General features: G+C 31.5%; 1 protein-coding gene across 1 annotated transcript; it reads left to right on the top strand.

The window, feature by feature from the left end:
• Window positions 1-9,710: 9,710 nt before the first annotated feature.
• LOC132800153 (uncharacterized) lies at window positions 9,711-11,512 on the top strand. The gene is made up of 4 exons (XM_060813169.1): window positions 9,711-9,805; window positions 10,201-10,318; window positions 10,778-10,888; window positions 11,178-11,512. Exons 1-4 carry the CDS (start codon window positions 9,711-9,713, stop codon window positions 11,313-11,315), a joined length of 462 nt encoding a protein of 153 aa, XP_060669152.1. The 3' UTR covers window positions 11,316-11,512.
• The last annotated feature ends 2,875 nt before the right edge of the window (window positions 11,513-14,387 follow it).

The raw sequence follows: 14,387 nt of genomic DNA, 5'->3' as shown, positions 1-14,387 counted from the left end.
GCCAGTAAATTACCTTTTTCCTTTTTTAGTAATTAAATAGGTAAAGTGCAATTGATAAATAAAATAAAATAAAAACATAATGAATCAAGACACCATATTTTACGTGGAAAACCCTTCAAAATGAAGGGTAAAAAACCACGGGACCAAACTCTTCACTAGTGAAATATGGGTTACAGAGAAGGATTTGGCTCAGAGTGATAAGTACAATAAAATTTTGGACATTATCCAAACAAAAGTAAATTAAAAAAAGTTTGATTGCATTCCTGCTCTCCTCTCTCTCAGAAGTTGATCCGATGATGATTGAGGAGTAATGTCTTCAAATATGGTGGATCACATAGTATGGATCCTCTGAGCCACCTGAACATATGATATCTTCTCAGAAGAGTAGAAGTATTTGTCTTCCAACAAAACATATATGGTTTCTGTTACCATGTAGTTTTCTGCTATTCTTTTCTTTTATACTCATAAAGAGTGTTTCTCAAAAATCGTTAAGTTGTATTCCTCCTCTTTCCCACCCCCCTTTTTTTTTTTTTTTTTTCATTCTTTTTTTTTTTCTCACTTTCTTTTTTCATTCTTTTTTTTTTTCACTCTTTTTTTTTTTCATTCTTTTTTTTTTCTCACTTTCTTTTTTCATTCTTTTTTTTTTCACTCTTTTTTTTTTTCATTCTTTTTTTTTCTCTTTTTTTTTCCATTCTTTTTTTTTCTCTTTTTTTTTTCATTTTTTTTCTCACTCTTTTTTTTCATTATTTTTTTCCCCTCTTTTTTCATTCTTTTTTTTTTTCTCACTTTTTTTTTTCAGCACAATTTTTTTCATTCATTTTTTTTTTTTTTTCTTTTCTCTCATGGCGGGAGGGAGACACCCTAACAACCAACCTTAATAAAAGGTGTAGTCATGAGTTATATTAATACGACTGTTAAGAGTAAAGAGTTTGTGATTAATATTTCCACCGGCTTCTCGTTAACCAAAATCTTTGCCAATTGTAAGTATGGTGTTCTTCTTCATCATCGGAGAGTTTATCTGCGATATATAATATTGCCACAAAATTATTGAAATAATCTAGAAAAATAAAAAATAAAAAACAATTTTAAAATACGAAAAAGCTGAATGGAAAAATTAACTAAAAAAGCAGAGGATTAATGGACCAAGAACTTAGAAGATTAATTAAAGAACTAATAAAACTTAAGTTAAGAAAAACTGAAGAGAAAATTATGGCAAAATAACTATTAGTAATGAACTATGAACTTAATTAAAGAAAAGACTAATGAACTACTAAGAACTTAAAGATTGAAGGAAAAAAAAAACAAAAAAAACTGAGAACCTAAAAAAAGATTAATGAACTAAGAACGTAAAAAAAGAAGACATATGAACAAATAATCTGAAAAAGTACTTGGAAAAATTAAAAAGGAAATTAACCAAAATAGCAAAAGATTAATGAACTAACAATTTAAGAAACAAAAAAAAAAAAAGTGACAAGAAAGTTGCGAAAAAGCAATACAAGAAATTATCAAAGAACTTAAAAGAATCAGAACGGAAAGATAAAATCAACTATAAACTAGTAATTAGTGAATTAATAACTTAAAAAACAAAATTTTGAACAGAATGTCAAGTAAAACAGTGCAACAGAAGAAAATTATAAATAAACTGAGAATTTTACAAAAATTAAAATTGAAAAGAAAATAAAGAAATTTGAAAAAAAAAAAAAATTAACAACTTACAATGAGGGAGAAAACCCGAAGAGAATGGTCCGCAGAGAGGGTTGAGAACTCTCACCATTCCTATATATATAGGCCTTCTGATCTCTATTTCAAGTCAATATAGGAATAGGATTTTACTTCAAATAGACTTCCTCAAGAAGAATAAATAGATTTATTTATTTATTTACTTTTCACTTTTATTAAGGGTAAAATTGACATTTCGAATGCCCACCCCATCTAATTGTTAGAGTACGAACTCATAATTTTAAAAAACCGTGAGAATTTTACTACCATCCGCTACTAAAATTTTATTTTATTTTTTGATTTTTTATATATTAAACATAAAATATGGAAAGTGAACCATTTATTTTATTTTTTGATTTTTATATATTAAACATATAATATGAAAAGTGAACCTTATGTTGTATTATCATAAAAGATAAGTAAATCAAGTTCTATAATTTCATTTTTTTTAACGGATATGATTTGATAATTTTTATCATATTTTGTTTATTCCATTAAAAAACAAAAGAAAAAACAATAGAATAAAGCATGACGACAATACCTTGAAGGACTCAAAACCTTTATACTTCCATTTTTTTTTTTAATAGACATAATTTGTTAATTTTAATCATATTATTTATTCCAATTTAAAAGACATAAAATAATAAAATAAAGTATCGCAACAACATCTTGGTGGATCCACAACATTCACAAAAACCTGAAATTAATTTATCAGAATAAGTATCACCCAAAAAGTGTTAAACGAGTAGCACTGATTCCTCTTACCTTACATGATTAGCATAATTAGAGTTTTCATATTTAATAAGTACAAAATTAATTAGCTCATCCCCTATAATTTCTCCTTTGGTGACATTGTGGTGGATTCTGCCAACTGCAACATCATCATTTATTGACACCTTTAGTGAAATACAAATCAAGTACTCCCAAAATTACATAGTTCCTTTCACAAACTTTTATGAAATCCTTATTTTAAATCTACATAACGTGATAGGTTTTGTAGTGACAAGACTACCTCATTTTTATTTCTAGTAGCACAGGGAAGTTCAGAATCCTATAATCAACTATTAACCACCATTCCAAATGCATTCTTCGCAATGTCCTTTCGTTTTGTCCTATACATTAGAATGAATTAAAAAATCTGAAAAAAAAAAATATGTAGTACTCTTAAATGACTGACAATCTTTTAAAAAAAAAATAAAATAAAAAAATAAAAAAAAATGAGGAAATGGTGTGGGCTTACTCTGGACAATAAGCATGAAGGTACGTAATTTTTCTTCTCCATAATACTTAGACATTTGTCAATACAAACCCCTTGAATTTGATAATAAAGTTGACATTTCAGCTTGGTCTACAAGTTTTAACTCTCTTATGGCTCTTTCCCATGGTTCAACTCACTTATGTCCCTTTGAGACAGTCTTCAACACCTTTATAAACTAGTAGCAAATCCAATGCTCTTCTCTTCTCATGCTTTCTCTCTCTTCTTTTCAAAACCTAAAATTCCCCTCCCAAAGGCAATCTTCAACACCTTCACCAAATAGCAGCAAATCCAGTACTCTTCTACTCTCACCCTTTCTCTCTCTTCTTTTCAAAACCTAAAATTCCCATCCTAGCTGCCTTGAAACTTAAGCCTCGAGGAAGGTCCCCTCACCACACCAAGGCTTAAGCCTCAGTATCAGCCTACACCTTGAGGAAGGTGATAGGGTAATTATTTATGGATGTAGTGGGCCTAAAGGCTAAATGTGCAGTTCACCTACAGTTGAAAAGTCATCAGACAGGCAACTGAACTTGTAGCCTTCATGTAGAGCATGTACTTTCTGTTTTATGCCACATTGGTGTAATAATTCTTGAGCCTCAGATTTAGAGAAGAATGAAGAAAACCTAAGTTTTTATAAGAGAAAATAAGAGAAAATGAGAGAAAATGAGAGAATTTGAAAGAAAATTTTCTGCTGTATATTACTATTATGTTTGCTTACAGAACAAGCTTTTACAACCAACCAACTATTTGTAAATCTGTTATAACTACTTTTGTACAAGAAAACAAGAAACATGTGTAAACAATGTAAATAGTAAGTTGTTAAGCTGAGCTGGCATCTCCTTCAGTTAAGTTTTACCACTAAGACTTTATTGCTGATCTGTATAACCAGTACAGCTTCAACAGCCCCCCTCAACCAAAAGACCCCATAGCTTCACAAACAAGTCTTTTGTTTGAATAACAAGAAAGTCTTTGTTTAATATTCAGCTCAAAGTCTTGGAACTTGGACAATATTTAATTTTGATCTTAAAATCAGAAAACGAGCTGGTCCCAGAGGTTTCGTAAAGATGTCAGCAGTTTGCTCACAATTGGGCACATATTTAATTTCCAATAACTTATGCAAGACCTTTTCTCTAACATAGTGGATATCAATTTCAATATGTTCAACTCGAGCATGAAAAATAGGATTTGAAGCCAAGGCTACTGCACTCAGATTGTCTGACCACACAATTGGCCTTTGAAGCTGTAGTTTAAGCTCCTTTGAGAGTTCAATCAACCAGTTAAGTTCTGCTGTAAGATTTGTTAATGCCCTATACTCTGCCTCAGTACTAGACCTTGAAACCACAGGTTGTTTCTTAGAACTCCAAGATACCAAATTTGGTCCAAAGAAAACGCAGTAGCTTGTGCAAGACCTGCAGGTATCATGACAGCTAGCCCAATCACGATCAGCAAAACCATGAAAAACCAAATTATTGCAATCAGGAACTTTTAGATGCAAACCATCGTCAATTGTGCCTTTTAAGTACCTAAGTAACCTTTTGCGAGCTTCCCAGTGACTTGTCTTTGGTGAATGAGCAAACTGACAAAGTCTGTTAACTGAAAAACAAATCCCAGGTCTTGTTATTGTCACATGTTGTAATGCACCTACAATGCTTCTATATTCTTTTGGATTACTCAATATGTCTCCATCATGAAGAGATAACAACTTTCCCGAGTTCATTGGTGTAGAGTAACTGTGAGCATCACTTATTCTTGTTTTGTGTAGTAAGTCTTTAATGTACTTTGTTTGTGATAAGTACATACCATGTTCAATTCTTAACACCTCAATACCTAAAAAATAGTGTAAGTTTCCCAGATCTTTTAAAGAAAAATAATTATTAAGATCTTGAACCAAATCAGAAATGTATGTAAGACTTGAACATATGATGACTATATCATCAACATATATAAGCAATATAACATACACATTTTCAGTTTTCAATATGAATAAAGAAGTATCAGCAACTGAAGTTGCAAACCCTCATTGAAAAAGAGCTTCTTTTAATTTGTCAAACCATGCTTTTGGAACTTGTTTCAATTCATAGAGTGCCTTATACAGTTTGCACACATGATTAGGATAGATAGAACTTACATAGCCCTGTGGTTGCTCCATGAATACATCTTCCTAAAGGTCTCCATTAAGAAAAGCATTATCAAAATCAATCTGTTTCACTAGCCAGTTGTAAGCAAGAGCCAAAGTTAAAATAATTCTAATTGTTGTAGGTTTAATAACTGGAATAAAAGTCTCAAAGTAATCAAAACCTGGTTTTTGATGAAAACTTTTAGCTACAAGCCTTGCTTTATACCTCTGAACACTTTCATTAGAATTATATTTAATTCTATATATCCACTTATTTCCCACAACATTCATATTTGGTGAATATGGAACAAGAGACCAGGAACTACTTTTCCTTAAAACTTCATATTCTTTGTCCATTGCCAGTTTCCATTGTGGATTTTTCAAGGCATATTCAACTGTTTTAGGTTTTGTTTCAAGAAAAATACCTTCAGCAGATTGAGTAGTAAAAGGCACTTTGAGCTGAGAGTCAGTTGAACTTGAAGAATGCTTATCCAAAGCTTGCTGATGAGAGAGAAATACTTTAATGCCACTCTTAGATCTTGTCTGCATGAAATGAGAATTTATTGTAGTTGGTAAATTAGAATTCAACTCTATTATTGGTTCTGGTCTAGTTGTTGATTGACCATTAACATTTGAAATTGATGTTGTCTCAACTATATTATCATGTTTTGAATGTTGAATTGATGAGGAAACTTCTTTGGTATTGATACAAGGTAGTGAACTGTGAGTCTAAGTTGTTCCAGTAGAAGTATATTGTCCTGAAGGAGAAAATGAATCATGTGACTGGTAGATTTTCCTATTATCTTTGGTTTTAATGACATAGAGAGGTAATTCAATCCAATGAGAATAATTGGTAGGTAAAGATGACACACCACCAGTAGTCTTCCTTGGAAAACTAGTAGCACAAGGAAACTCTTTCCCAAAAATTCAACACTCATTGCAATATAGACTCTTCCAGATGAGTCTAAACATTTATACCCTTTGTGTTCAGTACTATAAACAATGAAAACACACTTTTTGGTATAAAATTCAAACTTATGAGTATTATAAAACTTTAGATGAAGATAGAAAGTACAGCCGAATACTTTCAGTAGTGCATAATCTGGAATCTTTCCATATAATTTTTGATATGGACTGTAGTAATCAAATATAGCAGTTGGAAGTCTGTTAATAAGATAAACAGCTGAGCTAAAAGCTTCCTACCAGTATTGTAAGGAAATATGAGCTTGAGCAAGTAAGCATAAACCAACTTCAACTATGTGTCTGTGTTTTCTCTCATCTTTTTCATTTTGAGCATGGGTATGAGGACAATGGTATCTAGTCATAATACCTTGTTGCTTTAAGTAAGGCATGAAACTTCTGAACTCTCCACTCCAATCTGTTTGTAAACACTTAAGTTTACATTTTGTAGCTCTCTCTACCTTTTTATGAAACATAATGAAGCAACCTAGAGCATCTGACTTAAGTTTCAAAGGGTATATCCATGTGAACCTGCTGAAGTCATCAACAAAATGTACTGAATCCTTCCTTTGAAGGTGTTGAAGCTGGTCCCCAAAGGTCAGAGTATACAATTTCAAAAGGTCCATTGGTTTTACTAAGAGAAGAAGAAAAAGATTGTAAACTTTGTTTACCAAGCTTGCAGGCTTCACAAAATAAGATTTCACCTTTATTTATTACTTTGAACTGATTACAAAGTTGCTGAACCTTTTGTAACACAGAGATTGACACATGACCCTAATGTTGATGTAAAATATTCACATCTGTTCCAAGTTTTTGTGTTACAATTGACTTTTTACTATTTTGTTAAGTAGCTAAACTTGTTGTAGTAGAATTAGCACTATTACAAGTAGAAAGAACTCCTGACAGTACATAATTTGTTTTCATACAATTCTAAAAGGCATACATAGTAGTGTTATTGCAGACTTGTATAGGAAAATTTGACAATGCTGAAATTGTTGATCTCCTGGGTTGTAAATTAGCTGGTACTTCAAGCTTGTATAATCATCCAACAAGAACTTCTTTAAGAACTGTTACTCCCAGCTGCTTGTCTTTAATCAAACAATGGTTAGAATGAAATTCAACTAATACAGCATTATCTTGAGTAAGTTGTGAAATGCTAATTAGTTTTTTGGCAATTCGAGGAACGATAAGGACATTCTTTAGGAGCAATAACTGATTTGTAAAACAAGGTATACATGTGAAACCAGTACCAACTATTTGTAAACCTTGACCATTTCCAATCAATAACTGACTCTTACCATTATAGTCCATATACTGAAGTAAACTTGAACCATCTTCAATCACATGACTAGTAGCACCACTGTCCAAGTACCAATTTGGATTTCCAGCCACTATAGATGTTGGTATATTGACAAAGGCAGAGATACCTTGACTAGATGGTGGAATTCCTAAAGCTTGACTTGGAATGGAACCTTGCTCAGATAACTGAAGTCCTATAACAAGAGCTTGATTTGGTTTAACATGAGGTTGCTGATTTCCAACAGCTGAACCAGATAGAATACCAATAGTACTGTGACTGCCTACTTGAGGAAATGTAGCCGATGTCATGTTAAAACCAGTATTTGTATAACCAAAACCCTGTGAACCAAGAAACTGGTTGTATGGAACCATTGCACTTTGAATTTGTGAGAAACCTGACATATTATTTAAGCTGTTAGGAGCAAAAAAACCAAAAATGTTAGGAACATATGACACGTTGACCATTGGAACTATTGGAGCACTATTAATAGCATTCCTGACTCTAGCATACTGACTAATAACATTTCTAGCTGGATGTCCCACAAGGTAGTAGCAGTTGTCTGCAGTGTGTCCTGGCCTATGGCAGATCTGACACTGTACACATCTTCTACCACCTCTTCTTTTTCCTCTAAAATGAGTTTGCCTGTTGTGTTGTTGATCTGTAAAATATGGATCATAGGGTCTTTGAAAGTTGTAGCCTCTATCAAGAACATGACTCCTGTTCATGTCATTTTTTATAGACTTCATGTCAACACGAAGCACATTAGCTCTTGAAGGATATCCTGACCCTGAGATGGTAATATTTCCTCTAAAAGGATGCATCATTGAGTTGCCATAACCACCAGAACCAATTGTTTTACAAGCCTCATCAATATTACAGGCATTGTAACTGGAATTAACAAGCTGTGAAGGAAAGTTGGTTTGACCAGTATTTCTATCATTATGACCATATTGCTTAGAAACAAAGTGTTCAGATGAGTTACTCAAATCAAAATTCACCGACATATTCAGCTGATCTAGCTTTAACTCAAAGGCAAGTAAATGATTCTGGCTTCCTCTATGTTATACTATTCAGGCTTAATTCCCCAAATTGTGGAAACAGACTCATATTCAGACACTAGGCCTCCAAGTATGTTCACAATAAGATTTGTTTCTGAGCTTCATCACCGGCAGCAGCTAGATTATTTACCAGAACTTTCATTTTCAAAATGTTCTCATCAATTCTTAGATTTCCTTTCTTAGCATTTTGACACAACTTTCTATAATGTAAAACACGATTTTGAGATTTTGCAGCATAACGATTTTTCAATCGCATGCCAGAGTTGAAATGTTGTGTCTTTTCCAACAAAATGTCTAGAAATAGAATAACACAATGTTCCTTTAAGCCATCCAACAAAAAATTGATCTTGAATATACTAATTTTCTTTCTCTTGATCAAAATTTTTGATGTCTACAACAGTCGGACTTCCATTAAAACCAGAATTATGTTGTTCATCCTTAATCCAATCCTAAAAAGATGAAAACTCAATGAATTTACTGAATTTATGACCTTTAAGTACAGGAAGCACCTGAGATTTCCAGATGAAGTAGTTTCCATCATCGAGCTTGAGCAAATTGCTTGGAAATGGAGAAATCATCAGGATCATACTCTACTCCATCATTTCGTTGTGCTTTGATACCATGTGATAATTCTTGAGCCTCAAATTTAGAGAAGAATGAAGAAAACCTAAGTTTTTCTAGGAGAAAAGAAGAGAAAATCCGAGACAAAATAAGAGAATTTGAAAGAAAATTTTCTACTGTATGTTACTATTATGTTTGCTTACAGAACAAGATTTTACAACCAACCAACTATTTATAAATTTGTATAACTATTTTTATACAAGAAAACAAAAAACACGTGTAAACAATGTAAACAGAAAGTTGTTAAGCTGAGCTGGCATCTCCTTCTATTAAGTCTTACTACTAAGACTTTATTGCTGGTCTGTATAACCAATATAGCTTCAACAATTGGTGTTACCTAAATAGAGAAATCTCAAATAGGATATCTTTTCTTATTTTTTAAAATAATGGCTGATTAAATCCAGAAAGATGTTTCAAGGCGCCAAGTAGTCGTACACTTGGGAGACTATTTACCTTGTTCTGATCCCTATTATTGTTAAAGTTATTGGGGATGTCATAGAAACTTGTAATCTTGCCGTTTAGAACATTATATGTCAGTGAAGACTTTACCAACCCGGTTATGGGAATTGACAAGTTGAATCCCCTTGATGCAGTCATAATGGTATCCTTAGTGTGCATTGACGAGGCAAGAAAAGCATGAATACAATAAAACTAATGGAATTGGTTTAGACTTCTTCATGTATGATTTTATTTCTAATAAATAACTGGTGGATACTTATTCACTTGTCTTTCTCCGCAGAATTTGTGGTACACCTCCTGGACAAAACAATTGCAAGGTACAGTATCATCCAACTTCATAATGTTGAACACGGCACAGACTTACAGGATAAAACATATCAACGTGGACAGTTCAAATCTGGAATAACTTGATGTGATTATACGTGTCTAGTCTGAACTCTGGTTAGATATAGTTGTCAGAAAGATTTAGGTTCATAAAACTCAAATTCTGCTTAATAAGTGTTCGTTGTTGTCCAAATCTGAAGCATTGGCATATCATAGTCTCAAAACTTACTGTGGAAAATTTTTACTACATTCTGTGTCAAAAGTTATGCATTGAAGTGATTGAGATTGTATAAGGATTTTATTCTTTTTAACCTTGTAAGGATGGAAATGCACTCTACATGACTGCAGTTAAAATATATTTTCATATAGTTCATTCTGCCTATTTCAGCTCTTTTAAAGGAAGAGAGATTGGGAATGAAAAGTTGCTTGGAATTCTTGATCTGGAACACATAACATATAAGAACATTGATGCACGTGGATTGATCACTGGATTTCAATTTTTACAGGTGACCCATTTTATAATCATGGACTTTCGAATTTTTCCATTGGGCAATACTTAAATGACAGAGCAAAGATATTGAAAAAGAAACTATGAGGAAAACATGGGTGATGGTTTGTCTCTTATGATTGTTTTGCATACAGAGTTTCCATGCTCATATGCATATGATTGTTTTGCATACAGAGTTTCCATGCTCATATGCATACTTTTCACATAATTAACAAAAAGATGGTGCATTGCTTTCATTTCACCGAGACATTAAAAGAAATTAACCTGATGTGGAGCTGAGTTTGTGAAATAAACTTCTTTTTACCTATTAATTTACTTATGTTTTACCAAACTTTAGGTGATGATTTACTGGGTTGTATTTATAATGCATGCCATGTATTTTATTTTAAACCTGCCAACATGCTCAGAAAGTGCTTTTTATTTTTTTATTTTCCTTAATGCATTTAATTATTGGCAGTCATATTACCCTGAACGTTTAGCAAAATGCTATATTTTGCACATGCCACGGTTCTTTGTAAGCGTTTGGAGGATGGTTTCTTACTTTCTCGAGAAGGCAACACTAGAAAAGGTTCGTTTTTCTTTTTATCTGTTAATACGCACTGGAAAGTTGCTAGGTTCTCTCAACCCTTTACCAAAATTTCGGAATCCAGCATGTTATTAAGGACAGTTTCTGTGCATAACTGTTCATCAAATTCAATCTATTTAAAAAAATTTTGCTACTAAATTTTGTACGGATAAACTGGTATAATATGACAACTTAAGTTGCTTTGTTCAAGTTGTTTAGTGAAATTATGTTTTTTTTTTTTTTTGGTGCTTTTGGATTCATTTAAGTGTGAGATATATTATGTCAAAAACAGATTGTGATTGTGACGAACGAGGATGAAAATAGAAATTTCATACAAGAAGTTGGCGAAGAAATTTTGCCAGAAGAATATGGTGGAAGAGCGAAACTAGTAGCTATACAAGATGTTGTATTGCCGCCCTTGGATGGTTGAATCCACAGCAGCCTCAGAAGTTTGGTAATACAACTTCTAACTTCTGAAAAGATTTGTATAAACCTTAATCTTATAACATGTATTATTCTACATCCTGGCAAAACCATTTTAATCTAATCCATGAACTTTGAAAAGTGGTATACGTTTATACTTTCTTGGAATCTAGTTAAGTGAAATACAATAAACCATTTTATTTATTTATTTTTTAAAAATATAATCCGTGAAATTATTTGGCCAGTAAATTACTTTTTCCTTTTTTAGCAATTAAATAGGCAAAGTGTAATTAATAAATAAAATAAAATAAAAACATAATAATAATGAATCAAGACACTATATTTTACGTGGAAAACCTTTCAAAGTGAAGGGTAAAAAACCACGGGACCAAATTCTTCACTACCAAATTCTTCACTAGTAAAATTGAATGGGTTACAAAAAAGGTTTCGGCTCAGAGTGATAATTACAATAAAAGTTTTGGACATTATCCAAACAAAAGTAAATTAAAAAAAGTTTAATTGCATTCCTGCTCTCCTCTCTCTCAGAAGTTGATCCGATGATGATGATGATGGTTGAGGAGTAATGTCTTCAAATATGGTGGATCACATGGTAGGGATCCTCTGAGCTACCTGAACATATAATATCTTCTCAAAAGAGTAGAAGTATTTGTCTTCCAACAAAACATATATGGTTTCTGTTACCATGTAGTTTTCTGCTATTCTTTTCTTTTATACTCATAAAGAGTGTTTCTCAAAAATCGTTAAGTTGTATTCCTCCTCTTTCCCCCTTTTTTTTTTTTTTCATTCTCTCTCTCTTTTTTTTTCACTCTTTTTTTTTTTTTTCATTCTTTTTTTTTCTCACTCTTTCTTTTTTCATTCTTTTTTTTTCACTTTTTTTTTTCATTCTTTTTTTTTTCTCACTCTTTCTTTTTTCATTCTTTTTTTTTTCACTATTTTTTTTTCATTCTTTTTTTTTTCTCACTCTTTCTTTTTTCATTCTTTTTTTTTCACTCTTTTTTTTTTCTCTTTTTTTTTTCGTTCTTTTTTTTTCTCTTTTTTTTTTTCATTTTTTTTCTCACTCTTTTTTTTCATTCTTTTTTTTGCCCTCTTTTTTCATTCTTTTTTTTTCCTCACTTTTTTTTTTCAGCACAATTTTTTCATTCATTTTTTTTTTTTTTTTCTTCTCTCATGGCGGGAGGGAGACAACCTAACAGCCAACCTTAATAAAAGGTGTAGTCATGAGTTATATGAATACGACTGTTAAGAGTAAAGAGTTTGTGATTAATATTTCCACCGGCTTCTCTTTAACCAAAATCTTTGCCAATTGTAAGTATGATGTTGTTCTTCATCATCGGCGAGTTTATCTGCAATATATAATATTGCAACAAAATTATTGAAATAATCTAGAAAAATAAAAAATAATTTTAAAATACGAAAAAGTTGAATGGAAAAATTAACTAAAAAAGCAGAGGAGTAATAGACCAAGAACTTAGAAGATTAATTAACGAACTAATAAAACTTAAGTTAAGAAAAACTGAAGAGAAAATTATGGCAAAATAACTATTAGTAATGAACTATGAACTAAATTAAAGACAAGACTAATGGACTGAGAACTTGAACTAAGATCTTAAAGATTGACAAAAAAAAGGAAGAAAAAAAAAAAAAAGATTAATGAACTAAGAACGTAAAAAAAGACTTATAAACTAATAATCTGAAAAAGTACTTGGAAAAATTAAAAAGAAAATTAACCAAAATAGCAAACGATTAACAATTAATTAAAAAAAAAACGGAAAAGCAAAGCTGCGAAAAAGCAATCCAAGAAATTTCAAAGAACTTAAAAGAATCAAAACGGAAAGATAAAATCAACTATAAAATAATAATTTGTAAATTAATAACTTAAAAAGCAAAGCTTTGAACAGACTGTTGAGTAAAACAGGGTAACAAAACAAAATTACAAATAAACTGAGAACTTAAAAAAATAATGTAAAATTGAAAAAAAAGTAAAGCGAAACATGTATGACCAAGAAGTTCAAAGAAATTTTGAAAAAAGAAAAGTAATTATTAACAACTTACAGAGAGGAAGAAAACCCGAAGAGAATGGTCCGCAAAGAGGGTTGAGAACTCTCACCATTCCTATATATAGGCCTTGTGATCTCCAATTCTTTTCCCAACTCTGTTTCAAGTCAATATAGGAATAGGATTATACTTCAAATAGACTTCCTCAAGAAGAATAAATAGATTTATTTATTTATTTACTCTTCACTTTTATCAAGGACAAAATTGACATTTCGAATGTCCACCCCATCTAATAGTTAAAGTACGAACTCATAATTTTAAAAAAACTGTGAGAGTTTTACTACCATCCGCTACTATAATGGAAATTTTTAATTGAATGCATTTATTTTTGTTTTTTGATTTTTTATATATTAAATATATAATATGGAAAGTGAACCTTATGTTGTATTATCATAAAAGATAGGTGAATCAAGTTCTATAATTCCACTTTTTTAATGGATATGATATGATAACTTTGCTTATCAAGTTCTTCGTACTGTCCTTTTGTTTTGTCCAATACATTAAAATGAATTCAAAAATTTGAAAAAAATTTTATGTACGCCTAAATGACTGACAATTTGAAAAAAAAAAAGAAAAAAAAAAAGGGGCTAATGGTGTGGGCTTATTTTGTACAATAAGCATGAAGGTACATAATTTTTCTTCACCAGAATATGATGTATCTTCCATAATAATGAGACATATGTTCAATACAAGCCCCTGAATTTGATAATAAAGATGACACTTCAACTTGGTCTACAAGTTTTAACTGTCTTATGGCTCTTTCCCATGGTTCAACTCTCTATGGCTCTAATGAGACAGTCTTCAAACCCTTCATAAAATAGCAGCAAATCCAATGCTCTTCTCTTCTCACCCTTCCTCTCTCCTTTTCAAAACCTAAAATTCCCATCCCAAAGGCAGTCTTCAACATCTTCATCAAATGGCAGAAAATCCAATACTCTTCTATTCTCACCCTTTATCTCTCTTCTTTTCAAAACCTAAAATTCCCATCTCAGCTGCCTTGAGA

This window comes from Ziziphus jujuba, chromosome 12 (genome assembly GCF_031755915.1).
Source record: "Ziziphus jujuba cultivar Dongzao chromosome 12, ASM3175591v1".
NCBI lineage: Eukaryota > Viridiplantae > Streptophyta > Magnoliopsida > Rosales > Rhamnaceae > Ziziphus > Ziziphus jujuba.
The sequence above is the reverse complement of the archived record's forward strand: the minus strand, read 5'-3'. Positions and strand labels throughout refer to the sequence as shown.